This window comes from Meleagris gallopavo, chromosome 26 (assembly GCF_000146605.3).
Source record: "Meleagris gallopavo isolate NT-WF06-2002-E0010 breed Aviagen turkey brand Nicholas breeding stock chromosome 26, Turkey_5.1, whole genome shotgun sequence".
NCBI classification, from domain to species: Eukaryota; Metazoa; Chordata; class Aves; order Galliformes; family Phasianidae; genus Meleagris; species Meleagris gallopavo.
This window is the reverse complement of record NC_015036.2, coordinates 3933090-3960239: the sequence shown is the minus strand read 5'-3', so window position 1 is coordinate 3960239 and position 27150 is coordinate 3933090. Positions and strand designations below refer to the sequence as shown.

The window sequence follows — 27150 nt, the reverse complement described above, 5'->3', positions numbered from 1 at the left end:
AGCGTAGTCTTGTCCTGTTTGAGGAGATGGAATTCCTCTTGCTTTGCTGATCAAGACAAACACGATAAAAACAGTTCATGCAGAACACACCTCAGCAGGGAGGTCCAGCAGGGGGCGGGAGCTGTGCCCCTCCCCTGCATCCCTGCAAGCAGGGCTGGGGGGAAGCGAGGATGGGGGGGACCCAGCTGGAGGGGGTGAGGGGCAGCTTTGTTTGTGTTGATGGATTTTATCGTGTGTGTGAGATCTGAATGAGGCCCTGGAAGTGAGGAGGGAAAGGGGAGAAAAGGGTTGGGGCTGGGATTGGAGCGGGGGCAGCGGAGGGAGGGGATGCTCAGCTCCCCCCAACCTGCCATGGTCTCAGGACCTTAGGGACCCATGGGCGCTTGGCATCTGAGCTGTTGCCACAGCAGAGCTTTTTTAGGGCAAGCAAGAAGGGAGGGTGCTTTAATATCCAAGATTTGGAGTGGGGGGGCTGAGAGGAGGGGTGGAATCATCCCCTTGTTTTGGAAAATAGAAAGGAGGAGGTGGAAGCTTCCAATGGAATGGGAGTGACCCAAAGTGATAACCAGGTGCCTGCTCAGGGAGAAAAAGTTCAGTGAGGTTTTTTTTTTTGGGGGGGGGAGTTGGAGGCTTCTGTTATCCTTTTCTCTTGCACATACTTAAGTCCCACAGTGTATTTCCTAGCAACTCTACCTTCTATCCCAGTTTCTCCTTCCTCCTGTCCTTCCTCACCACGCTACCTCCTTTCCCTCTGGTCATTAAAAAAAAAAAAAAAAAAAAAAAAAAAAGTAAAAACAAAAAAAATCAGAAAGAAACAGTGTAAGTGTAACATAGGTGCCATTCAAGTATTCTGGAGCAACCAGCTTTCAGCCTCCATTTCATCTGAGGGATGGGATTAAGAAGCAGCGAGCATCATTGCACAGGGATTAGCAAATCAGTAGTTTTCAGGGAGAGATGGGTGAGAGCTGTCTCATCCAGGTGCTGCAAGCTTTTGGGGTAGGAAAGGCAGGGAGAAGCTGTTCCAGAGACATTTGGACAGAGCAGACCGTGCAAAGCAGCTGTCAGCTCTTGTTTCTCTGTTCTGCAGCTGAAGGGCCCTGGCCCTGCAATGGGCCACCAATGGATGGGCTGGCGAGGACCTGACCCCTCTGCTTCATCCAAGGGGAAGGGAAATAATCTCAGGGAGATCACAGCAAGGCTAGCGAGCACTGGCTGGGTGCTGATATGATTCATCTATCCCAGGGACAAATTAAAAGCACTGCCCTGAGCAAACAACGATGGCACTATTGCTGGAAAAATGCCCGAACCACAACATATAAACCAATTTTGTTTTAGGGGAATTTACAATAGAAAGGAAAAAAACACGAAACACGCAATACCTGTGGCACCTAATCAATCTTCCATTAGCAGGATGGATTTTCTATCTATTTTTTAATTTGAAAAGGTGGCTGGAAGGGTTCTTTAATGCCATACAGAACCTCTCTGCCCTCTGCCAGCAGTGGCCTCGGGCTGCAGTAGGTCTGCTCCATAGATCCCATTGCTGGTTTTTGCTGCCCAGTGGGAGCAGAGCTGAGCTGAGGAAGGGTCTCAAGGAGGAGAGCCCGCCTGCTTGGGATTTTCCTGCAGGATTTAGCTATGGTCACTTGGAGAGCAGGGTAACCAGAGCAGCAGAGCAAGGGAAGGGTGAGTGCTAGCCAAGCATGCATGCTTCCTGGAGAAGCAGAGCAGCAGCTCTGCAGAGCAAAAGGAAGGGTGATGGCAGAGGGGGAGTAAGGAGGTGACAGCAGAGGATGGAGTTATGTTGTTAAGGCCTGCAGAGCTTTCAAGTGGACTTGGAAGAAATCCGTGTTTCCTCTAGAAAAGGCGATTCCCTTCTGCACCTTCCCTCTCCCTGGCAGAGATTAGAGCAGCAAGGTTAATATAGTAGCAGGTACATCCATGAAAATCCGCAGCTGAGTCTTCACTCCAAGTGCTGCCAGCTCTTCCCTACATCTTCAGGAATCAAGGTGCCTCGTTGGAAGTGGCTCCATTGCCTTTGTTGACGTAAAAGGGGCGGTAATGTGACTGCAATGGAGAATTTGGGGCATTAAGTTTGACCTTCTGTCTTTTTCTGGCCACCTATACTTCACCCTCCTTGGCAGCCCAACCATTTGTAATTTAACACACTCCTATCTTAACACCTTCAGTCCTGCAGAGCAGCACCACCTCGTTTCTCAGCCGGAGTCATCAAATGCAAATGGTGATGCTGTTTGATTTGCGCTCATGCTTTGCATGGACATCATGCCTAAGCCAAATGAGTCTGTGCATGATATAAACTCTCAGACTGTGACTCATGGCTTGATGAGAGGTTTCTGGGAGAAGAGGAATGTCACCTCTATTTTTATGCTTCTGTCAGTGTCTTTTAATTGCTCGCTAACCTGAGAACTCATGGGAGCTTTCACACTTAAAGCCACGCACAGTTATGTGAGCGATGGGCTCTGCTGCACGGTGCTTATTTGTGCTCTCTGGTTGGAGAACCAAAATTCTCGTGCGTGGAAATTCTCCCACAATGGAGTATTGTTTATTTGCACCTCCACGTGTTGCAGGGCCCCATGTAAAAGTCTGGGTGAGCAGGAGCATAAGTAGAAGAGATGCAAGGGCAGAGCCTCGGGGAGCTGCTACGTTCCTCTGTCTCCAGCCCTATTACCACAGTCTCCACTTGTGCCTTTTCTCATCATGACCCACCCTAGCAATTTCATGCTCATCTACACATTTACAAACAAACAACACGTGGCAAAGGCTCATTGTGCAGCCTAGTGTTGGCTGGGGGTGATGGCAGAACACAAAAGTCCATTTAGTGACTGACTGAAAGATGAAATCCTTAGCATGCATCCAGCAATACTGAGGCAATCAATCAGTTCTTCCTCACCTCTGTTGCCCCCTGCACTGCAGTGCTTTAAACTTGAGGGTTAACCCCTATTGCTCCTCTTACAAACAACTCCTATATATGGTGGCTTGGCTGCTGCCATTGAGGAGCACCAAGGTGACATGAGAACATGCTTGCATCAGGGAAGTGGTTGACAAGGCGATCAGGGCCAGCATTGTTTTGCAACATCTGATCTGTCTTAGGTTTGATCCGCTGCACAGATCTCGCTTGCAGAAGGTGGGAGAGACCTCCCAGGAGCATTGGTTGAGGTTGGGAACATTGGGAGAGCAAGTCAACCCATCTTGCTGCTCAGTGCCAGCTCCCGGAGCCTCCTGCTCAATGCTGTGTCTTGTTGAGATTCTTTTCACTCTACGGCTTCTTCCAATTCCAAAATAATACGGAGATGGAAGAGGGGTCCTTCATTTTAAAGAAGTCCCTCTGGGTTGAAAAGACATTCCTCCTTAAACAGCGGAGTTCCTTGTGAACATTTGTATTTACAGACCTTTTAGGGTGTGTATTACTTAAATACATATTTAAGACTACTTTAAAAGCTAGATTATTGGGCCAATAGACCGTAAAAGCTCACGCAGAGCTACTGCAGCCCGGAGTGTTTCTATTTTGGGACTTCTTAATGCTTATATTTATCAACTCAATTGTTAGGTTCAGGGATATCTGGTGAATATAGGCTATAAAAACAGAATAGCCAGCAGCAGCATATGCATGAAGGAGACAAAAAGAGCGGTGGCTTTGGGTGGGAGAAGTCATCAGGCCTTCTCAGCAGGGAAGAAGGGAAGTGGGTGTTGGGTCGGTATTAAAAACCATTGGCTGGAGTGTCCATGTGGACACATGCATGATGAAGTTGGGGATCTTTTAGAAAGGCCGCGACCAAACAGAAGACAGAGAAGACATTGCATCTCACTGCTGCTCCCTAGATGTGTTTTTGCTGTAGCAGGTTCAAATACTCAAGGCTGGATTTTCTGAAGGTGCTACAGCCTATGATGGGATGTCCCTTGCACTGCTGTTCATCTCCTGGAGGGGCCTTTAGAATGGAGCAGACATAGAGCTGCAGTCCTTGGGCAGCTCCTTTCTCACTGCTGTGTATTCCTTCTATTTGCATCCTCCAGTCTGGGAATGCTCTTGACTCTTGGCCTCCTCCTCCTTACAAGTATTATTTCCAGGGAGTGCTAAATAACGTCTCACCAATGCACAATGAGAATTCAAAAATGGGTTTCGCCTGCAGAGACGAGGGCAAAAACCTGATGTTCTTAACTCAGCTTGTGCAAGATCTCAATGCATCGTGGTGCGGAGGGATGCTAAGACAAAGTGGATAAACGCAGTGTTTCTGTGGTTAACTCTTTGTTAACCTTGCACATGAGAACTACAGCACTACCATCCTCTGGCCCTCGTCGTGTGCTGTTGCCTGTCTTGTGGCAGTAGTGCTAACTGAGCCATTTACAGCTGTTGCAGTGATTTATCATCATTGTCTGACCCCTCGTCTTTGATATTGCGCCTGCTCACTGTAGGATGTAATTAGTATAATACTTGTATATGGTTCTCTGTTGGAGTTATTTACACAATCTGTGTTTTCTTGTTGTCAAAGTCTATTAAGAGTGTATGATATCCATGCAGGAAGAAAACGTTCTACAGATTCCAGCGTGTCTTCTGCAATGTTTGTATAGCTTTTAGAAGCCTGGATCAAATTCTAGACCAGGGCAAAATCCTTTCAAAATGTCACTTTGAAATATTGATTATTCCTACATCCCAGCACTGTGGTGTCAGGGGGGTCAATCTGCATCCTTCTCTGGATGCAACTAACCACAGAAAAAACAATAGAAGCTGCTGACCTGAACCTTTCACTTGCCTATTTCCAAAGGACCAAAGCCCTATTCTCTGGAGTCTCGGGTCCCCCAAGAATAGATATTTCCTTTGCTGAAGCTTTCACCCCCAGGGTTTGTTTCTTACCAATACAGATTGCTTGGAGGATTTCCATGTCTGTGGCGTCACTTTTGCAGACTGATGTCTCACTATTGAGGGATAAGCTGTGACAACATAAAAGAGCCTGTTACAGGTCAGCCCCTGGCACCATCCCCATCTCTCCCTGCAAGCATCGGGATGAGCAGCAGGACTGGAAGTGCCACGTAATTAGTATTGCACTGAAATGCAGCCACTTCTGGGGGTGGGACACAGCAGCCATCGGACGGACACCTATCCCACCACCCTGTTGGTTAGGAGAAGGGAGTGCAGGAGGTCTGTCTAATTAAAATGTCTGGGGAATGCAAGGAGGCAGAATGCGATCGGTCCAATTAAATTTAGGCCAAGGCCTGAACTAAGCATTCTGACTCTTGCAAAGAACACTGTAGGCTATTTAATTAGCACAAAGAGCCGAGGCCTGGGTTTCATGTCAGAAATTAATGACAGCACCCCTGGCAATGCGATAAGCCCTAACCTCCTTTTACTGCACCAGCTCAGTTCTGCTTCAGAAATAATAGCAGCCCTGCTGAATCACCACCAGTTTCAGAGCTGCCAGGCAATGGGCTTTCCCCACCATCTCCCACTTGCAAATTAATCCAACCTGACTGCGCTCGGCAGGTGCTGGTGCCCTTGGGTTCAACCTTGGGTGCCCTTGAACTGGTTGGTGGTGAAAAGAGGATGACGAGGCAGCGAGTGGGGAATGCCGGTTCAGATAAAAGAGACCTGGCAGCTAAGTGCATCGCTTTATTAAAGGTTGTGCTCGGTGGCTATTACTCTTTTAGGATAATAGCTGTTTTGAAATAGTGATAAAGCTAGAAGGGTAAAGGGAATGTCGTCTCCTGCGGTCTCCGAGCACCTAAAAGCATCTCAAATTCTCATCTTCGGGTGTGGGGCTGTTCCAGGCCTCCTGGCGGGAGCAAGAACAGGATGAAATATCTTATTGCCTAAAAAAAGGGGCAGAAGGGAGGGAGGAGGGCAACACCTAAGTGCCCAGTACCGGTCTTAGTGAAGAGGCTCCCATCAGACTGTTTGCTGAAGTCACCGGGCGGATTCTGTCCCACCGAGGAGAACTGAAAAGGCATCTTAGTGCCATTGCCTACTGGAAGATAGAAGAGGTTGAGTTACTCCGGGGGGCTGCGTGCGGCAAGGGGCGAACCTAAGCATTTCAACACAAACCCTGTGAAACTGCCTCCAAATGGCTTAGGGACCGTGGGACCAGTGGTGGGGTCCCGGTGCACAGTGTGTGAGTGTGGAGGTCCCAGTGAGGGAAAAAACTTTCTGGTAAGACCCAGAAAGGTGTGACTGAAGAGCAGCATCCTTGCAGGTAAATGGTATCTCCAGACACTGGGATAACATGGCAAAACGACACGGCAACCAAAGCTCCTTTGCCTCAGAGCTGTTGAAGCCTTACTCAAAGCCCAGTGAAATTAAAGCAAGGCTTCCCCTCCTGGCTGCCAAAGTGATTGTGAGAGAGGAGCGGTGAGATGGAGCCAGCCTTGCCTGCAGCACAGGTGGTGGGTGTAGGTGCCCAGGGCTCCCTGGGCAGGAGGCTGCAGTGCTTGGGCAAAGGGAAGGCCCTCTGAGCAGGAACAGGCAGAGGGAGCAGGGATAGGTGGGAGAAAGGAAGGCTTTGTTGCTGCTGGTTCTCCCCATGCCACCACAGAGTCCCCTCCCCATCACGCTGGGTGCTGTACAGGCAGTGAACACTGGGCAGGCCACGATGCTGAGAACTGAAGTGGTAAGGAAAAGGTGTATAGGAGAGGGAGGAGAGCAGCTTCATGCTCCTGTGTCAGGGTTGGGGGGAACTGAGCCAGGTCCTGGCCCTGCCCCAGCCCCTGCAGCTCGCCTTGGACAAGGTGGTGGAGGCAGTTTGTTTGTTATCTCAGGGTCTTTGGAAGGTGGTTGAGTATTTCAGGGTCTTTGGCAGTTGGTTGAATGTCTCAGGGTCTTTGGCAGTTGGTTGGGTATCTCAGGGTCTTTACAAACTGGCACCTGTCTGTTTTCCATCTTCTTCTCACTGTCTGAGCAGTGAGGACCAGGGGTGCCCTTCCCTCCTATACACACAGCCCTAGAGCAGCGCCAGCTCACGTTTGGGTGTATGCAGCCAGTGCTGATAACCCAGATAAGAGCTGGTTCTGTGAGACAGGGACAGAACAGCCGAGAGGGGAAGCAGGACAGGTCAGTTAGACAGCTGGAAAGCTGTGGCACGGGTGTTAGATCCTTTCAAACTGAAGGCAGATTTACCCGTACCAAGTGTTTCCTCAGTCGCTTGGAAGGAGGAAAATTCCCATGACCGTGGGTTGAAACTGGCTGTAAAACAAGAGCATCCAGTTCAGCAATCGGCTCCTGGTGAGCTGGCTCTAAGGGCTGAGCGTGGCACTGCTCTATGAAACAGTCCCCACCATTCTGGAGGCAACCCCAGACCATAAATGTGGTGCGGAGAGGGAAGTCTGATCTCTTTGCTCTGTGTCCCAGGGGGGTTGGTGGGACATCACTTAGCGAGCAAAACTCTCTCACTGCTGCACAGCTGTCTTCAGCTGCGTTCAGTTGCCAGCTGCAGTTTGCCTGCTCAACGTGGCTGTTTTGCAAAGAGACCTGCAGGCTGAGGCTTGCATTTAGGGCACAAGAGACACGAGCAGAGGAGCGTCTCTTGCTCTGCCACCTGGACAGGGTTCTGCTAGGACTTCACGCTGGGATGCAGCCTTGTGCTGTTGTACCCCTTTGTGAGCCGTGGATCTCCCCGAAGAACACAAAGCGACGAATGCTTTGAGCTGTTTTGCTGCCATCCTGTGGTCTGCTTTTCTATTTCAGCACTGCTTCTATTGCAGCAGTTGCCTCTCCCTTCCTCTGATTCAAAGACCAGCAAAGGCACAAGGTGATCTTTCCAACTTTCTTCTGGCTTTGGTCAAACTCTTTGCAATGTCAGGAGTAAAAAAAAAGCCCGGTGGAAGAGGACAGAAAGGAGCGCTGAGCAGCAGAACACTTTGTTCCCCCATCTTTTAGGCAGCATTTGAAGCTTTTTATGTCTCCCCTCTGCCTCATTATGTCACCCCTGCAGATGGATGCTCTGCGATACTGTCTTTAAGGGAAAAGAGCACTGGAAGGCTCCTTCAGTGCAAGCAGGGCTTAAAAACAGGGGTCAGATCAAGTCCAAGCAGTTTTTTAGTACTAGCACAGAGCACCACATGGGTAACATTCCTCACTGCAACAAACAGACTTGCTGCTGTGACCTAAGGCAGAATTTGCAGTGACCCAACCTAGCAAGAAATAGGGTGTGCTGCAAAACTGTCAAGAGAAATTTAAGGGTTCTCTGCATGTTATGCAACACAAAGGGTGGAGGGCGTCCTCTTTTATTTGATTTTTCTTCCATTTTATGGAATTCCTTAGAAAAGATGCAATCGGAAGCAGTGCTGGACTTCCACATGACACACTGCAAGAGCACAGAAAGCTCTGGAGAGCTAAATGATTATGGCTATGGTGCATTATTCATCAGATAATCCTTTGCTAGCCAGCATGCAAGCTTAAGTGGGTCATGTCTCCTGTTTTGCCTACTGACTCATTCTGTTCCCAAAGTCCCCATCGGTGTGGTTGCAGCAGCTGGTTCCCTTCTATCACTGTTCCCATAAGGGATCTTTTGCCCTCTCTCTGGTGGAGAATGCAGTGCTGCTCAGTCCCTGTTTCAGCAAGGACTTTATGCTGCCACGTGTTTAGTTCTTTGGTTGAAGTAACCAGATTGGAAGCTAACACAGAACAAGCAGCTTTGGGAAGCGACACGCGTGGGCTCTCAGGACAGTGGAGGTGTGCAGGTGAAACAAATGATCCCACAGTGTTTGTGTATTCAAAAGCCCATTGCAGAAAGCTGACTGCATCCAGCAAGCATCCTCTCTGGCTCCAGTAAACAGCACTAAATCGTGACCTCTAAATCCAGCAGCTGATTTCTCCTTTGTCGTGGTGGGTTCTTCAGGAGGTCAGGATGCAGAACAGCATCCTCTCACCCTCCACTCCACTTCAAATTCATTTTGGGCCGTTTTCACCTGAACTGAAAGCCCTGCATTTTGGTGGCCTCAGCCTGAATAATGGAGAACTCATTTTCAGCCATCCCTTAAGGTTGCAAGTGGTGGTGGTGCAGGATGCAGGTCTCAGACTGGTCTCTCCCTAGCACCAGCAGAACTGTTGCAGAACAGCAGTTTTGCAGCCCTGTAGGCAGTTTTTGCAGACAGCCTCCTTTGTGAATTGAACCCTCTGCTTGTAAAATGCCCTCAAACTTGGCTGTCCCCAAACTCAGAGGGCCAGCAGGGTGCAGTCCTGCTAAAGGCTGATGCCTGAGTGGGATCTGCACCCAGCAGCATCCCGTTGCCCATGTGGGTTGGTAACAGAGGAAAAAAGCAAAGGGGACATTGAGACAAAGGGCTCAGTGTTTGTTGGGAGCTGGGCTGTCCCCACGCAGCCCTACAGAGCAGCAAGATGGCACACATGTGCCTTCAGGGCAGCACCGTGGCTAATTGCAGGCATGGCCCTGTGCCCCACCACCATCTGCCTTGGCAGAGCAGCAGCTGCAAACAGCTGGCAAAGCCAGCCAGGGATCTGCTCCCTAAGGAACAGAGGGAATTTGGTTAGTTATTCAGCCCTGTTCTTTCTGTGTTGCTGTCTCTACAGGCACTGCTCTGCCCAGGGCTCTGTCGCTCTGAGCTTCTCACTCTGGTGGTCCTGATTTAGAAATAGGCAGCTGCCATTTTACAACTGAATGCGTTGAAAACAGTCATTCACTCATCCCATAGTGTTCGTGTAGCAATGGGGACATAGGCAGATCAGCAGGGCTCTTGTTGTCAGAGTAAGAGCTCAGAAAAGAACCCCAATCTGCTTTTTTAGGACACATTCCTCACTTCTTGCATCCTTTCCCTGCAGGGAAAAAACATGTTTTCTGGTGAAAGTAAAATCTTAATGCAAATGAAGCCTGGTGAAGCTTTCACATTTGATAGCACAGAGGGGTAAGCTTCTGGTGGAGGATAACGCTTGCTTCAACCTGATAAAACTCCCCTTGTGTCACAAACACCCCTCTTGAAAGAGCTCAGTTGCTCCAGTTCTCCTCCATGTAGCCAAGAGCTTTTGTTGCTTTGTTTGGGATGGAAAGGAAAAAACTTCTCCAATCTTTGTAGGATGGAGAGAAGACCCAACGTAAACAAATGCAGGGGAAAGGACCTTGGATAACATTGAAGTACGTGTGGGAAAGCAGATCTGAAGACAAATCATGAATGAAGTTCCTTTTCTGTGCTGTGTTTGGAAGAAAGGTGTTGGGCTGCCTTACCTTTGGGAGACAGGAACATGGAAAATCTCTTCAAGTTGTCGGGCTGGTTCCACTCATAGTTGTTCATCATGTACCGGTGGTCACCTGGAGGAGCAGAGCAGGCATCAGTGGGGTCCCACACAAGGAACAGAGTCACATAGTCATAGAATGGTTGGGTTGGAAGGGACCTTGAAGACCATCGAGCTCCAACCTCCATGCCACGGGCAAGTTGCCACCCACCAGATCAGGCTGCCCAGGGCCTCATCCAACCTGGCCAGGGACAAAGGGAAGGGGCAGCAGGTTGGAACTGCTGCCTTGAGCATGGGGAGGGAGGTGGTTGTGCCCACTGAAAGCAAGTTGTTCTATTTTTCTAATTCTTCCGTGGGACTTTTGGGTCCAAGCAGTGCTGAGGTTCAGCCTGAGATAGCAGAGGTTTAGCACAGCTGAAACACAAATAGGTGAGGAACAGCTGCCCAGCAGAGCTGGGCTTTCTCCTGAGCATCCGAAGGGAGACTTTGGGATTGAGGAATTTTCTTGCTGAATTGCTGCTGTGTGGCTAAAAATGGATCCCACTTCAAAAGCAATGGTTTGGGTTAACCTGCACACAGAGCTGGCGCACGACCAGAGGCTCTGGACCTGCAGCTATTGCAAAGCTCAAAGAAATGTGAGGGTTGGGAAGGCTCCATGGGTTGGTTTCTGCCATTTTTGAGGTGCTAAACCTGAGTTACAAAGAGCTCTAGCTTCCCTGGCTTCTGGCTCAAGCTTCATTCAAAGTGGGAGAGCCCTTCTCTTTGGCACAGCCTGGTTCTGTTCTCAGGAAATGATCCATGGAAAATGGTGTCCTATCCGCTCCGAAAACTATATATATATATATATATACACATATATATATAAAGGCCTTAATTCTTCTCTAAATCTGCGGTTCTCTGGAAGGATGAAAGTTTGGTAACCATATTGTGATAGTTCCACTGTTTGATTCTTAAGTTACTGAGCAAACTTTTGTGCTATTTCTCTGATTTATTTTTGTGTTATTCAGAATCCCTGGGCACTCTCTGATTGTTTTCCTCCTTGCCACACTACTAAGTAGGTACCTGTTATGACAACTAAAAGAAAGTGGATTCCCTTTGGAGTCTGCTATTAAGCAGACTTCATTCCATTAATATAATATTTCTTCATGGGAAGTTTCTTACGCTGGAAGATCAAGCTGGTTGCAAATGAATTTGTTGCAGTGACTCAGGGGGAGTGTGAGTTAATTAAATCCATTAAGTAATTGTGGAGTTATTTCCTTGCAGTCACTCGATGCAGAGTGCTGTCCTCTTTCAAGTGTAACTGCAGTTTGAGAAATGGTGAGCTCTGAAGTTTCTCAGATTCACCTTAAATAACATTTCCCAACTGAGTGGATGCCACCGCTCTCCTCATTAGGCAGGCTGCAATCTGTGTCCATTACATCCCTGTACAGTTCCCAAAAGTGCCCAGATTTCTGGCAGTGGTGGAGTATTGCCCTGCTCAGAAATACTTTGGCACTCGAATCCCATGGATTTCGAGTACCTGACATCAGTATATGAGGGGAACCTAATTGAAAGTGATCAGCTGATCAGGAGGAAGTCAGCCTTTATCTGGAGCTGCTGTAAGGGAACGTGTGCATGCTGTTGGGTTGTGCAAATGGCCAAGCAAAATGCATCGGCTTCAGAATTGGCAAAAGAAACTCCTGATGGTTATTGTAACTCTGGAGGTTACTTCCTTAATTGTAACCTACTGTTGCGCTACTCATCTAACCTTCACAGTGCTGTGAGCAGCTGGCAGCCAGAGCCCCTTTGGCTCTGTGCCGTCCATGGTTTGGAAATCCGACAGAAGTCCAGGTGAACAAAAGTGTACAAAAATGATTTTTGAATCTGAGCTGTCTTCCATCTACCTGACTTGCATTGCAGCCAAATTTCCCAGCAGACCTTAGCACAGGAGATGCTGCAGTGATGGGTTGATGGTTGGACTATATGGTCTTAGTGTTCTTTTCCAACTTCAGTGATTCTATGATTCAGTGGCAAATATTAGAAGATAAGTAATATTCAGTTTCTAATCCTGCTTGAAGGTATGGGGGAGCTTAAATAAAATCTAGCTCCATCCTCAGCACTTTGAACATGGTTCCTAACTTTTCTGAGAGGTTGGTGCTCTGAACCAGAGCATCTCATGCCTCCCATTCATGTCCAATGGAGAATGGTGGTGCTAGATGGATATCAATTAACTGTTTGCCATGCAGGCTCCCTGGGGCTAAGACTTGCTCTTTCTCTTCCTAACGAAGGAAGGCAGCATGCTGTCACTTGATGAACACAGTGATACTCATTACACATCCAAATTTACTCTGGCCCTGTGTCCCCTTCATTCTTACTGCTCTAAATGAGCAATCTTAGGCTGATTCACAAACGTCAGCCTCTGAGAGACACTGTTTGTTCTCCAGTAACATGTCCCATGCTGGTCTGACTTATGTGCTTCTATTTGCTTCTTTTTTTTTTGGTTGTTTTCTCCCCTCCTCTTTTATCATCTCATCTCGCAACATGCATCTGTCTTTTCTGGAAGATGGACAGATTTACCTGAGTGCTGTCCAGAAAAAGGTGCTGTGTTAATATGAGAGGAATGTCTGATAAGTACTGTGAATCTGAATGAAATAGCAGTGTTCTTGCAGATGCATGTTGCAGTGATCTTCTGTTGTTTGAAATGGGCTTGAAGTCTATCCCTACAGCTTTTTGAGTCACCTCTCCTGGACAGCAGGCTGCAGTTTACCCCCAGATTACCTATCCAGCTTCTTGACCTTTATTGCTTCGCTATCTGAGGTCCCACAATCATAAATTAGACCTTCCTTGCAGCCTGGCATGATAAGGATTTACTCCCATCCCTACTATTCTTAGTGCAAGAGTTCATTTAATGGGATTAAGTACCATGCCCAAGGTCACAAAGGCTGTCCGTGGGACAGCTTGGAAGTGAAACATGGTTATGGTGTGCAGTCTCACAAACGAGCTTTACGCAACACAAGTCCTCTGCAGAACTGATGGGAAGAGACTGAAAGAAAGTGGATTCAAAGCCTTAGAAGATTCCTTGCATTGCTGTGGTATTGACCATGCCCTCCCTCTTTACATAAGAAAGATTGCTCATCCTTAATCACTGCAGGAACCCGTGTGCTCTGCATTCCCTGAGACGGGAGCTGAGGAAGCACAGCTCTGCTTGGTGGAACCTGCAGAGGCAGGGTCAGGGAGCAATGCCTCTTCAAGGATTAGTTTGACCCAAACACCAAAACAAAGACCTTTTTTTTTTACCCAGAAAACCTGTTATTAGATTTTCAGTGACAGGTGCTTTCGGGATATTTCATGTTCCAGGCTGAAAGCAGCTGCTGTAAAATGGCATGTCACAGCAGCACTAGCGCACTAACCGAGCCGGACAAATGAGGCTGATGGCAGGAGATCTGAATTGCCATTCTGGGGTGGCCACATTCCTACTTCTGCCAGTATTTTTCTTATAGTCCTGCCTCCTCTGTCACCCAGTGAGCTCCTGAGCCGGGCTCTGCCCAAGGATGGGGCAGCTCTGGGTTACTTTACCATTCTCAATGTGGTTCCTCTCAATGAAGTTGCGGCCAAGGTCTGCCTTGCAGATTTTCTCCACGTGCCTCATGCAGACGTTGAGGAGGTCATCACGGAGCAGCCCCATGGAGGGGCTCATGCTCTCCCCTTCGAGCAGCACGCTGTACGTCGGGAGGGAGGGAGGGGGGACATAATTCCGCATCAAAGCCCCAAACTCCTGCCAAATTGAGGAGGAGGGAGGTTATTGAGGAATATAAGGAGAGATCCCGAGAAACTGTCTACGTTAGGCTCCAAATAAGACAGAGAGGGAGGGAGAGTAGTGAAGATGGATGGGAGGCAGTCAAATGCTTTGGCTGAGAGCTGTAGGCACCAAAAAAGGAGGAAAAGAAAAGAAATACGAGGCGTTGGCATGCTGAAGTTCATGCTTCATGGGAGCAGACACAGCTTGAAATGCCAGGGCCGGTTCCTCACGTACATGTGCATTGAATTGGAAAAGACTAGTGCTTCCTATGCTGTCTGAGAAAAGAAAAAGCAAATGAGGTCTTTCTGACCTGGAGGAAGAGCACGGAGTCACTGATCTGATGGATCTGCTCCCTGTTCTCCTTGTCCTCCCGCAGCAGCTTTGCCCTCTCTTCCAGCTCGTCCACAATCTCTTTCACGTTCTCCGAGGCAATCTTTTCCCTCTGATCCAGGGCAGCCTTCACTTCATCCCTCTGCCTCTCCAGGTCCCGGATCAGCTCCTTGAAATGCTGGTCCACTGTCGCTTTCTCATTGGTGGTGTAGTTCTGTGGGGGCAAAGGGGAGGAGAAGGGAGACAGCAGAAAAGACACGAGAGAGGGTGAGAAACAAAAGATGAACTCTCGCGTGGAGTCACTTGCTAATAAGGGATGTAGGTGGGGATGTGTCCAAGCACTTGATGGGACAGGAGGGAACGGCCTCAAGTTGCACTAGAGAAGGTTCAGATTGGATATTAGGAAGAATTTATTGCCAGAAAGAGTTGTCTGGCACTGGCACAGGATGCCCAGGGAGGTGGTGGGTTCACTGCCCTGGAGGTGTTCAAGGAAGGGGTAGATGTAGTAATGAAGGACACAGTTGAGTGGGCAATATTAGTGGTAGGTGGATGGTTGAACAGATGATCTTAAAGATTTTTTCCAGCCTTCATGATTCTATGATTCTCAGCACTGGGACCACGACCATGGAGACTTTAGGTATGCAATCCTTAGCACCAGAAAGCTATGCTAAGATAAGTAATATTAATTCTTGCAGTAAGTGTGTATATAGATAACGTATGGTGCACGCTGTCTTCCTCATTATAATAGTATCTCTTCAATTCGTGAGCTGCACTCCTAAGTGATATTTAAAAACATTGTCTAACTTTCTAAATCATAACTCTGGCTCCTCCAGAATTTAAGGACCAAATTCACTCCATTTCAGCAGATGAAAGCTGCTGAAACACTTTCCATCAGCCTCTCTATGTCCCTCTGAAATATTCTTCAGAATGACTGTGGATAGAACTGTAGTCAGAGTTAAAATTTCTAGGTCACATTTCCAATAATAGTAATAGTAGTAGTAATAATAATAATAATAGAGGAGACAAAAAGCAGAACTGGCAAGTCAGTGTGCGTGTACCACATAAAAGGGAGAAGAATGGCTTTGCTTATTAATATTATGCAAATTCTCTGGGGTGTCTTCAAATAGTGTTTTCACTGCTCTGTTCAGTTAGGGTGTAAATTAAAACAAAAAAAGCACCATTACTATATTCTAACCCTTGTGTGGTGAAAGGACTATAAAGGAGACCTCTATCAGTATGGAAATGAGCTGTTCCATTATAAACAAGACACACGTTTGTGCAGCTGCACCTGGTTGCCTTAGAATCAGAGAACAGTTGGTCTGGGAGGACCTCAAAGATCACCTAGTTCCAACCCCTTGCCGTGGACAAGGTTGCCAACCACTAGGTCAGGTTGCCCAGGATCCCATCCAGTGTGGCCTTAAGCACCTCCAGGGATGGAGATGGGCAATCCAGAGCACTTCTGGAGTTGATTTTCTAAGTGAACCAGCAGGAGAAAGGCTAAATGCTTTTGTTTCCAAATGGGCCTGCCTGTTAGTGATGGCAGAACCATAGGAACCAAAAGCAGGTAGGTGTCCCGAGCCATTTCATAACAGGGCTGTGCAGGCTCCTCTTGTCTCCTGCAGGATGTGTTGCAAAATGACTTCAGTAGGAGTTGTTGTTGCCAAGATGTGGTGTGAACGAGTGTTGGAGAGTGATGAGGTAGAGGCTAGGTAAGGAACGGAGTGAGTAAGAGCTGGATATGCCAGGAAAATTGAGGGAAGAAAGAGTGATGTGAGAGACTGGAAAAGAAAGAGACAAGATAGGGGAGACGGAACAGTGAATATCCCCCACGCACCTTGATACGGTCCCTCTCCTTCTGCCACTTATCCACTTCATCTTCTACCTCGATGATCTTCAGCTGCAGTTGCTCCTTCTGCAGCGAGAGTTCAGCCTGCAGGAAGAGGGGAGACCCATAAGCAAGGGCTGCATGCTGTGCCTCGAGGAGCGCTGTGCTTCCCCTGCTGCACTGGTTCCTGAGCAGCAACAGCCAGGCACTACAGACTGCTGGCACTGCTTGAGATGGAGACGATGTGCTGACAGGGGACAAGGTGCCAGAGCTGCTGGCTGGGGCAAGAGATTCAGCTTCCTCAGCAAAGACAGCAGCAGAAGCACCCACCTACCAGGCTACCGTCATGGTGCTGCTTTTAATCACATTAGAGTCATTAGCTGGAGGGGGACGAGGTCTGTTTCAAAATTCAGCTGTGTATGCAGCACGGGGCCCATCCCAGGGTGTGCCTCTGCAGCAATAACAGTTTTCATGTAATTACGGAATGACGTTTGACGAGTGTTGCAACAAAGAGGACGGTGCCTCCGGCAGGAATTCTGTTTAGACAGGATTGTGGATTAATTTGCTCTGAATTGAGAGCTTTCATGTTATGATGAAGCTGGGAATGCTTAGGAAAAAAAATCAATACAAAAAAAAAAGGAAGAGGGGAGGAGGCGTAGCCAACTATGTTTGGCTTAGATCAGCACCTTCCCTGGGAGCCATTTGCATTTTGTTTTGCACTGGCTTCCTAGCAAAGTGCAGAGCAGACAGCTGCACGCAAGGTGGACTGGAGAGCTGGAGACCATAGAGGGCTGGGCACTGCTGGGGACATCCCTGGGCCATGCTGGACCGGCTGCTGAGCACTGCCCCGTTAGCTCACCTGCTGCTCACCACCTCCCTGCCCCACAGATCATGACAAAGCCTTTGTTTACGTGTCCCAGGACCTTTCTGTGTTTCATGTGTGCACAGGTTGGTCACAGCGCAGCTATAACTGCAGGCAATCTGGTGGTGGCACACACGTTCCCAGAGCTCTTGAGGAATGGCACAGTCAGCAGAAATGACCTGTGCTCCTCAGCTGTGCTATGGCACAACGCTGCCTCTGAAAACCCACTGTAGGTGTGGAACCCTCCAGAGAGTGTGTGTCACCCCAAAGGACTCATACTTAGGCCAACAATAAGTTGTAGGGGAAGTGAGGGCTGGGGGAACCCAGCAGCTAAGGCAGTAAGGTTGCGCTGCCACCAAGCCGGGATCATAACTTAGCGTGCAAACCCTGCTCTTCTCTCCTGATCATTGTTGGCTTTGGGGGTGGGAGTTGAAAAGAGCAGCAAAAGAGCATCACAGCATGAAGAGCAAGAAGGCAACAAACTGTCAGCCAGCTCAGAGCGGGGAAATGTGCCCATGGAGGCTCTTGTCTTGGTGCCAGTTGCTGCCGTGTCTGAACATCCTCTTGAGCCTGAATCAAGCACAGCTGCATCTGAGAGCCATTGACTCTTGCTGTTCCAATTTAGAAAACCTCTATTTATAGAAGGAAAACAATTTGATTGTTGTTTTATTGCCTTATAAAAAAAAAGAAGGGCAAACAAAAAAGGCAAATGTACTCAAAGACATCTCTGGGCCAGAAGAGCAGCATCCTTTATACCATCACTGTAATTGTCCTTCTTGAGTTAGGAACCCCTCTAAACAGCATCCACACACCCTGGCAGCCCCAGCTGAGAGCAGCCATCAGCTGAAGCTCACATTCTACAAGGGCTGAGAGCAGACATGGAAGGGTTTTGCAGTACAGGTTCCTAAGAGAGATGTGTATATCAGGATGAGCCAATTTGCTCTTCTACTGATCAAGACAGTAAAGGTGTGAGCTTAGTTCTATACCTTTCACATTTTTGAGACAGTAGCTTGAAGGAATGCATGTTTTTGCTCATTACTATGCACACTCCAGTAATCAATCTGAAAAAAATTGCAGTCTAATGCCAGGTCTTTCCTTGAGCCATAAGCTACATCCAAATGACATTGATTTTTTGCAAAAGAAGACCTCCTGAGCAGTGGGGAGTAATGTGCCCCTCTTCACCCCTAAGTATCAGGACATTTTCATGACAAGAACGTGAAGCTTTCTTTTCAGAAGGGCTGATGTTTCACAGCCACAGAGGCTTTGTAATCACAACAAATCTGAAAGGAAAGGTTACAGGAGAATTTTCCAGATGCTGGCTGGAAGGTGGTGATAACAATATGATACTTATGTGGTGCTTTTTAATTAAGATGGGTCTCAAAGGAACTTAGAAAACTATTACTGCCTCAGAAGTGGTAGCTAGCTCTTAGCAGCTTGTTGGAGCTGAAAGATCCCTTCATGCAGAAAGGTAGTTTGGATGCCGCTGGGATGGAAGTAACAACTGTTTAAGAGCAACCCCACACTACAATTTAGAGTAAGAATTACAATTTGCAAATGGAAATTACAGAGATCATTCCAATAGCTGGAATGCAAATATCACAGTCATCCAGGGTTAAAAGCTTGGGTTAAAACTCCCCTAATGAGGGCAAAGGAAACACTGGTATGGATAGCAGCAAAGGGAGTGTCTTCGTTGCATGGCAGCACAACCACTAGAGCTGTTTGTACCAAAAAATGACATTAAAAAGAGATTAATTACATAGGGGCTGTACCCATCGTTGGAGGGGTCCCTACTCTGCAGAAATGATGACAGTGGTGAAAAATGTGGGACGCACTTGTTTAGAGCATTAAGTTTGACTATGAGAAATGCTGGCACCGAGAGTCTGAGCGGACAGAAGATCCCCTATTACCACCTAAATTAATTAGGACAGTCAAGAGGCCTAAGTGAAAGTTCAGAGTGTACATCTAAACATCCACAAGTGAACCCAGCCCTTGTGCTAAAGGACCTGGAGATGTGAGATTATGACTCTTGCACCATGACGCAACTCATTTTTGCAAGGCAGCAATACAAGCATCGTCATGTCTTAATGCTCTGGGAACCCAGTCCCTGAATCAGGAAACACCCCTGTGTCACCAGCCTGGGAGAGCTATGGTAATTATCCGTCAGCAACAACCAAATGCAATAATGAAGTGGGAGAAGAAGAGTTGAAACGAGCTATCCCAGCATAGGGCTTATAGGCACAGCTGAGATATCAGCACACTGGTGATGATTTCTACTGGTTTTGCCATTAGGTTTTTCAATCTAAGCTTTTGTTAAGCAGAAGCAGGTGGCAATGGGCTGCAGTTTCTGCAGACTGCCAACATCCTGCAGCTAATGTCACTGGTCAGTGCCATAGCGGAGGCCATTAAAGGCTCTGCTTGAAAGAGACAGAGGGTTTCTCACCCATGAGCTGGTGCATACTACCCAGGTTCTGCCCCCACTGTAGAGGCAGCAGTGCAAAATGCAGACAAATGAGCAAAGCTGCTCTAAATCACAGCTTTCAGCAGGTTTGCTTGTCTGCCTTCCGGCCAGAAAGAATGGTGTATGGGTAGCTGTGATGTTCCTGTGGAAGGAGCATCCATGTGCCTGCAAAATGGCCACAAGGAGTGTAGATAAGGCCCCAGGCTCCACCATGCCTCACTTCAGTGGGAAAAGCCAAAAACTCTCCTCTGGCACATCAATATGCTCTTTTTTGCTGTGTATTCAACCAGAACAATACAGAGGGGCCCAGATGGAAGCCCCTCTGGATCCTCTCTGAGGATGGCTGACTTCAAAGCCTCTCCATCCTCTGTGAAAGCTCCGCTTTTAGAAGCAAGCAGAACACCCAGCTCCTGTTCCTGCACAGCTTTTCTCTGCCGACCCTTTAAACCTGCTGTGCAGTGGGAACTTTTCTCTAAAGCTAAAGAATGAAAAGGAAAAAAAAAACACCCAAAGCGTTTTTTGCTAGATCTGACCCGACGTGCCGAGCGCTGAGGCTGTGATGGATCTTAATGCTGAGTTATTTGCAGCTCGGTGGCTGGCAGGCATCTGTGAAGTCGTCTCATTCTGAGAATGGGCCTGTAAAACAGGTTTGGGATGAAGGATCCCCTTTCAAAATGAAGGACTGTCTGAAAGAGGGGGGGTCTGGTGCTGCTGATGAATCAAGCTGACCAGAGAGGTTTATGTGAGTGTCCAGACTGCAATTGACAGCTCTCTCTTTTCAGTGGTGTGGTTATTACACACTTTTCTATTGGCTATTTCTTGTGCTGGTTCTGGTGGAGGTGTTACTTTTGCTTTAAATCTGTAGCAGGAAATTCATGCAAAGTGGAGCTGGGGTACAATAGGCAAATACTAATGGGTGGAAACTTAGAAAAAATATCTCCATCTTCTATTGCAAGTTGTCTCTGTCTGACCTCCTGTGCAACATAGCAGGAGGGGGATGAGGGGCTCCCAGCCTGGCTCTGTGACATGGCAGATGCTGCTGTGCTCTCCCTTTGCCTTGCAGAAATCCCAAGCTTCCCACTGCTTCCCTAAATGCCCTAACCAATAGGTGTCTGCTTACTGCCTTGCTTGCATTCCTCTTCTCTTAAGCTGCACTCTCTCTGTCTGCAAGGTGCAGCAGTTACCTCATTCCATGGAAGGCTCTTCAGCTGTCCCTCCGTTTCCCACCAGCACATTACAGCAGCTTTCCCACCTCCAGGCCTATCGTGGGGAGAAACTCATGGAAGGGGCTGTAAACTGCATTCATTCTGCAGTATGGAAGGAACAGGAGCATAATACACCTTACTGCATGACAGCTACCCTGCGGCTGCTGAGCGCCAAGTGATGCCATGGCAGCACGGATGGGGTTGGGGTTGACCTGGTGTGGATGGGGTTGCCTCAGTGTGGGGTTTTTGCTCACACTTTCCACAAAGGCCAGCAGCACCAAGCACACTTTGCTACTCCACCAATTTGTGGTCGTGTTCCAGCTCAGTTGATTTGCAAGACTTGAAAAGAAGAGGTGATGCACACGAGGGACCTGGCAGCGCTCGTCCCTCCCTGTGGTTCTTGCTAAGGTTCCACCAATGGAGAATAGATCAGGGCTAGGAATAAACATTTATAAGCAACACCTATCCTGTTAATTGTTTTTGTCTGAGTGAATACTCCCTCAAGTTACAACACGATCAAGACTCCTTGTCAGGAGAAACTTGCACATGTGTGTGATTCATTGATAAAGCCCTAAATCCTCTGGGCTTAGCAGCAGCAGAATCAGCACAGGGCAAGCACAGACCTTACCAGAACAGCACGAACACTCTGGGAGAGAAATCAAACACCGTTTAAATCCTAGGTGAAGGTTCCTCCACCCAAATCTGCTTGCCTATGTACAGGCAAGGTGTTGTAGATTCATCCAAATATAGGGAGAAGCTTTGGCCAGCTCTGGTTCTTCAAGGGAGCTTTCTCAATGGAAATGGCTGAGAGGAATTGGACAACCTGACACAGCTTTATGAAGGTTAGGCATATACTGTGTAATCTTTCAGAGCCAACATCAAAACACAAGACCAAGCAATCACGAAACAAACAGCAGATAGCAATCCCTGCAGGAATTTCTTTGAGAGACCGTCTGAGGCATGGGAGAAGCTTTGTCTGGTTCCAGTCAGGCTGCAAGGTGAAGATGGCATTGCAAGAGAATACCAAAAACTGTGCAAGGAAAGACAGAAAAGCTCTAAAAAAGATGTTCCTCCAGCATTATGAGTTAAACCTTCTTAGCACTGTAAATTCTTCTAGATTACGTGTAACTCAAGAATTTCCAACAGCGGGTACTTGTACGTGCCTGTTCACCACATCAGAGCTCTTGGGCTGTGATTAAGGCTGGGATCCAGCAGGTCTGGGTGCCCTTCCAGCTCCTGCCGTGGGCTGGCTGTAATTCTAGGCAAATGGTTTTATGTGACCGCTTTATGGGTCTCCTTTCTGTCATCTCTCCTGCCTTGTCTGGATAGACCAGAAGGTCTCCAGCCTGAGGTATGTTTTTACAGAACTGAATGTGGTGGGACCCTGACATTCACTGGAGCAAGTGGGATAATTGTGCATCCACCCAGAAAGCAAACAGAATGAGAATTCAGGCAAACAAAGGCAGAAGACTTTCATTAGAGGTTCACATGCCAGTCCCATCTCTTTAGATGTCCATCTTCTGAGACTACTGTAGCACCACTTCAGGGAAAAATTAAAAGTTCTGTGCTTGCACTAAGCTTTTTTTTCTTCATCTAAGCTTCAAAAGACTTTTCCCACAGGTGGGGCTCAACATCATTATCTCCATAACAGAAAAGACAAACAAGAAGGCAGAAGCTCACACCAGGGAGCTGAGATCACAACTGTCTGTTGTAACCACAACCTTGAGCAGCACTGATCTGTGTGCCCATGTTCAGGAGGTCCTGAACTCAGGCACGGCCCCACTTTGCAGCATTGTACAAAGTCAGTCACAACTTGAAAACTGAGGATATGGGGCTTTAGTTCAGCTCCTGCTGTGATCAGGTTGGGTTCTGTTGGGTAGTTTTGCCCAACCAAACACAGTCTGCTGCACCACACCACGGATGTGCTTCTATAAGAAGCTGTCTGTAGACAGTCTCAACACTTGGCAACATCAGTCCTCCACTAAACCCTTCCCAACCACTTCCCTTGCATCCCAGGATTATATTGCAGCCATGATTTTAGGAGAGACCATAGGATAGAAGGAAAAGCCCTGGAGTGACATTGAGTTCCACGGAAAGACTACTGAGAAAAAGAGCAATTAGAGAAGTGTTATATTACCTCTTTTCCTGCTTTCTCGATCTCCACCGTCACCGTGCTGTGGTTCTTGTGCTCCTGGAACATGCAGAGGTAGCAGATGCACATCTGGTCTGTCTGACAGAACAGCTCCATGGTCTTCCCATGCACAGGGCATTTTCTTGCTTCGAAGTCCCTGATGGGGTCGAGGAGCTGATGGTCCCGGAAAGCTGCTCCCTCCAGGTGGGGTTTGAGGTGCAGCTCGCAGAAGGAAGCCTGGCACACCAAACACGACTTGACGGCCTTTTGCTTGTTATCAATGCAGGAATCGCACAGCACATCCTCCAGCTTCACCCTGGGCCGGGAGCCAGCTGCTCTGTCAGGCACTTTGTTGAAGGTGGGTCTTCTCAGGTCTCCCGTCTCCACCAGAGGCAGGGATGGTTTCTTCATGTCCCCTATCTGCCCGCTGGAGAACAAGGGCTTCCTCCCTTCCCCTTCGTTAGGCAAGAAGCTCTTTTTGGAATCCAAGGAGAAGAGGGACTTCCTGAGGTCGCCCTTGTCTGCAAAGGAGAGTGGAGTTCTCCTCATGTCTCCTATCTGTCCGCTGGCAAACGGCATCTTCTTGGAGTCTGCTGAGTCCATGCTGAAGTAGGTCGATCTCTTCTCATCGGACGACTCCACAAACTGAATGATGGGCCTCTTCCAGTCACTCCCAGAGAAGAGGGAGCTCTTGATTTGTCCGGTCTCCAGGGAGGTACCGCCAGTGCCCTTTATTGGCTCTTTCTCGCCTCCGCCAGGATTCGTCGTCTTCTTCACTTCTTCATCCTTTTTGGGGGCGGATGGACTCTTCACATCCTCTGGCTTCCCAGCAGTGCCATTTGTCCTTGCTGCGCTCCCTGTTTCCATTGTCTAACCGGGGCGGGTTGGTTTCTTGGCTCCTCTGCTCTGTCCTGTCCCCCCGTGCTGTCCCCCGACCCCTGGAAGCAGCTGTGGCCGTGTGCCTGCCTGCTGGCCGTCCCAGTGAGGAATGACGGGGGAATGTGGGGCAGCTGCTGCCTAAGTGACGCACCTGGAGCTCTTGCAAGGAGGAGGAGATGAGCTCTGGATAATGCTAGGTAGAGGCAGGGGGAAAGAAGGAAAGAAAGGAACAGACGTTACCAGGGATCAGAAGCCACAGCTGTGCAGTTAATTATACAAGGCAGTCCACACCCAGGAACATTCTTGTCTAACCAGGTTTGGGAGGAAGGGCTGTTTATATACATAGAAATGCTCGGCAAAAAAAAAAAAAAATCATTTTCATTAAGATGCAGTAACCAGTTCGACCGCTTGTTTCAAAAATAATTTTGCTCGTTGTTGCCAGGAGCTGAGGTTACCTCCTTGCTGAGACGGGCAGGGTCAGAGAGACCATGGGATGCTGAGGATGGGTTTGTTAACTGGGTCATACACATGCACAGAAATAATTATGGTTGTCATTAAAATGAACGCCTAGAATAAAGCATTCTTAAACTGGGTTCCCCCGAGGGCTTGCTGTATTCAGTAGAACAGGGAGGGGAAACATGGGGATAATACCGGGTTTAAAAGACCCCTATTATCTTTATTTTGATGCTGATGTTGGGTTTGTGTGAGATCCATCTATCTACAACTGGAAATAAGCAGTGCACACATTAGAAGAACACAGCTGACCCAAAATAAAAATCAGCCAGAGTTGTGTTTTCCTGCAGGCCGTGTGAACCCTACTTACATGACTAATGGAAGAGCTCCCACCACCCATTTCATTGCATGTTCTCAGTGAAACACAGGTTCAAGTGTTCCTTCTGCAGTTCCTCCCATAAACATGCACTGAACTGAGAGACAGATCTGGAAGATTAAGTATTTTGCAGATAGCTGGCCAAAATGCTTCTTGCAAGAAGAAAGAACTGCAGAAGAGTTTTAAAAATACATATTTCTCTCTCCATTCGCCACATTCCTGGAGAATGATCAGCTTTTTTATCCAAAAGAAATATATTCAAGTGTCATATCAAGCAACTTGGGTAGTTTTCCTTCCTCTCTTCCCTGGCTTTCCCTTCATTTTCCATTTCCCTGACTGGAAATGAGAGGGCACAGCGGAAGGGAGAAACAGCAAAATTATTTCAAAGCTCATGAAATGCTCCTTTCATTAAGGGGGAAAAAAAAAAGAGAGAGAAGTCCACACCCCATAATGGTTTTTATTCAGCCAACTGGAATGACAGATTTCAGAAGAAAAAGGCCCTTTATCAGCGCTGCTGAATTCCATCAAGTTCAAAAGAAGGAGGTGGACCCTACACTCATTTCATATCAATGTAACATAGATTATACTCTGAACTTCAGTGAGATTGCTCTGAGATTAACATGCAGGCTGTAAATTAACCCAGACCGGTATCTGATTTGTGCTTAATTTCATTTTTGCAGGGTAGAATGGTGTCACCGGTTGAGAATGTGATTTTTTTTTTATTCCTGTAATCGTTTCTCATTGGGAACCCATAGCAAAACCACTATTGGAAGAGTGCTAAGCAGCAGAGGAAAAATCCAGGTCTGTGTTTTGCAGCTCTCTTTTAGGTGTGGAGGAAATGGAGGTGCAGCCCCAACAGGAACAGCCTGCATTTTGGATCTGATATGAGATACCCAGGAAGCGCCTGTCTTATAGATAAGGTTAATAAGGGCTTTGTCCGTGCAAAGAGGAGAGGAAAGGGAAGAGGAACAAAAGAATTATTCAACTGAACTGCACTTAGAACCTTATTCATCCCTTTTTACTGCATGTGTGTGTAGTTATGGCTCTCCACATGTGAGGAATAATTGGGTGTATGCTGTTGGTTTGGGGTAACAGTTGATGGGAAAGGCTCCATTATGAAGCCCTTTCCAATGGGCAGCTTGTTGTTGTCAATGGGACCACAGTGTTTCTTGACTCAGAAGCCACTCTCTGACACAGGAAAGGGCAACTCTATTTTTTAAAGAATGAATCTCCTAAAAGCGGGAGGTTGGCTGACACCTCCTTGCATTTCTTCCTCCTTGGCTTCTCAGGCTGAGCTGATCTTTATAACATCAACAGCCCTGTAGATCTCCAAGTAATTAAAAATACTGGAGGGTGGAGGCTCCTGTTCTCATGTGTACAGAGAGGGCTCAGCAGGGCTTTTCTGAGCCAGAATTAATCGTTAAGAAACAAATAGTATCTCTATGAAGAGATCTGGCTTAGAAGAGGAACGCCTTGGTTTCTCTCGCCTTCCTGACTCTGTGTGAAGATTCTGGATGAGGCATGGTGGAAAAAAAGAGAAGGGCTGAACTTCTCCATCATGGTGAAGTCAATGAGTTTAATGCAGTTCTTCCAGGCAGATTCAGGATGAGGTTTGTTATCAGTTTTTGAGTCCATGCAGAGATGCCCATCATCTGCAGCAAGCAAGCACGGATGTTCCTATGGTGCACACAGGGAATGCTCCCTCTGCAATGCCTCTTTCACCAGTTCCTCTTCAACCCCAGTTCTATCCACAACATCCCACATGCCTGGCATTGGTGCCTCAGGCACGTTCTGCCTGTAAATACCTGTGAAACCACAGCAGGCCCATGTCTGACCAAGGACAGCTCGGTGCATCTCTGCCATACAAACTGCAGCCCAAGGCCAAGCTCGCTCTTTTCCCCATCATCTCTTTGCACCTCATCACACCTCCTTGTGGCTTTTTGTTTGGGTTTTGGGTGGTTTTTTTTGTTTGCATGTGAAGAAATTGCTCGTGGATGGGACCCACCTCTCCTTTGTTATTTCTGGCTTATGCTGGAAAATCATTTTCACGCCTACCTGAAGTTTGAGGGATGCACAGTGGCATTCAAGGGAGAACAGGAGGGCTGTCGGGGCACAAGGGCAGCTTGGGAGTTAAAGGACACTCCATCAGAGGGCTGCTGGGGATTAAGGATAGCTTGGGAGTTGAGGTTTGCTCCATCAAACGCTTTGTGCTTTGCTTCCCAGCCGCATTTGGAACACTTGCATACATACCCCTCTATTTCAGGCAATCAGGCATCAAATACAGAGCGGCCCTCACCATATTTGCACCTCCCAGAGGGTGGCTCCTGATTTCTCTCGCATGCATTCACACCCATGCAAGCAGCAGCGATGAGTTTTGCACCGACCATCCCTCCGTCTCCTGCAGAGGATCACTGCCTGCTATGTGCTGCACTGCACTGCATCGGGCTGCTCACACAGTGCCCATGTCTGCGCCTCTGACTCACTGCATCCACCCACGTTTGGCATCCGCAGCGCCTTTCATCTGCACAACTCGGAGCGCTTTTCAAAGGTTCACAAATTAAACTCGACAACACCTTTGCAAAATAGGTCGGGGTGGCCAACCCTGCGGAGCAATTAGGGGAACTGAGGCATGTGCTGTTGAACCGGCCCAAATTTTTTCAGGGA

The 27150-nt window shown here is 47.9% G+C and overlaps 1 protein-coding gene across 6 annotated transcripts; it reads right to left on the bottom strand.

The window, feature by feature from the left end:
• Nucleotides 1-607: 607 nt before the first annotated feature.
• TRIM29 (tripartite motif containing 29) lies at nucleotides 608-23969 on the bottom strand. Of its 6 annotated transcripts, none has more exons than XM_010723665.2 (9): nucleotides 22785-23969; nucleotides 16132-16227; nucleotides 14278-14511; nucleotides 13745-13943; nucleotides 10182-10265; nucleotides 7127-7186; nucleotides 5874-5975; nucleotides 4868-4944; nucleotides 608-2064 (listed from the first exon to the last, which is right to left on the bottom strand). In XM_010723665.2, exons 1-9 carry the CDS (start codon nucleotides 23643-23645, stop codon nucleotides 2002-2004), a joined length of 1776 nt encoding a protein of 591 aa, XP_010721967.1. In that variant the 5' UTR covers nucleotides 23646-23969; the 3' UTR covers nucleotides 608-2001. The 6 variants fall into 6 exon arrangements, with proteins under 6 accessions (XP_010721967.1, XP_010721968.1, XP_010721972.1 ...); XM_010723666.2 differs by having other exon boundaries at nucleotides 5874-5972; nucleotides 22785-23968; XM_010723670.2 differs by lacking the exon at nucleotides 5874-5975.
• Between the last annotated feature and the right edge of the window lie 3181 nt (nucleotides 23970-27150).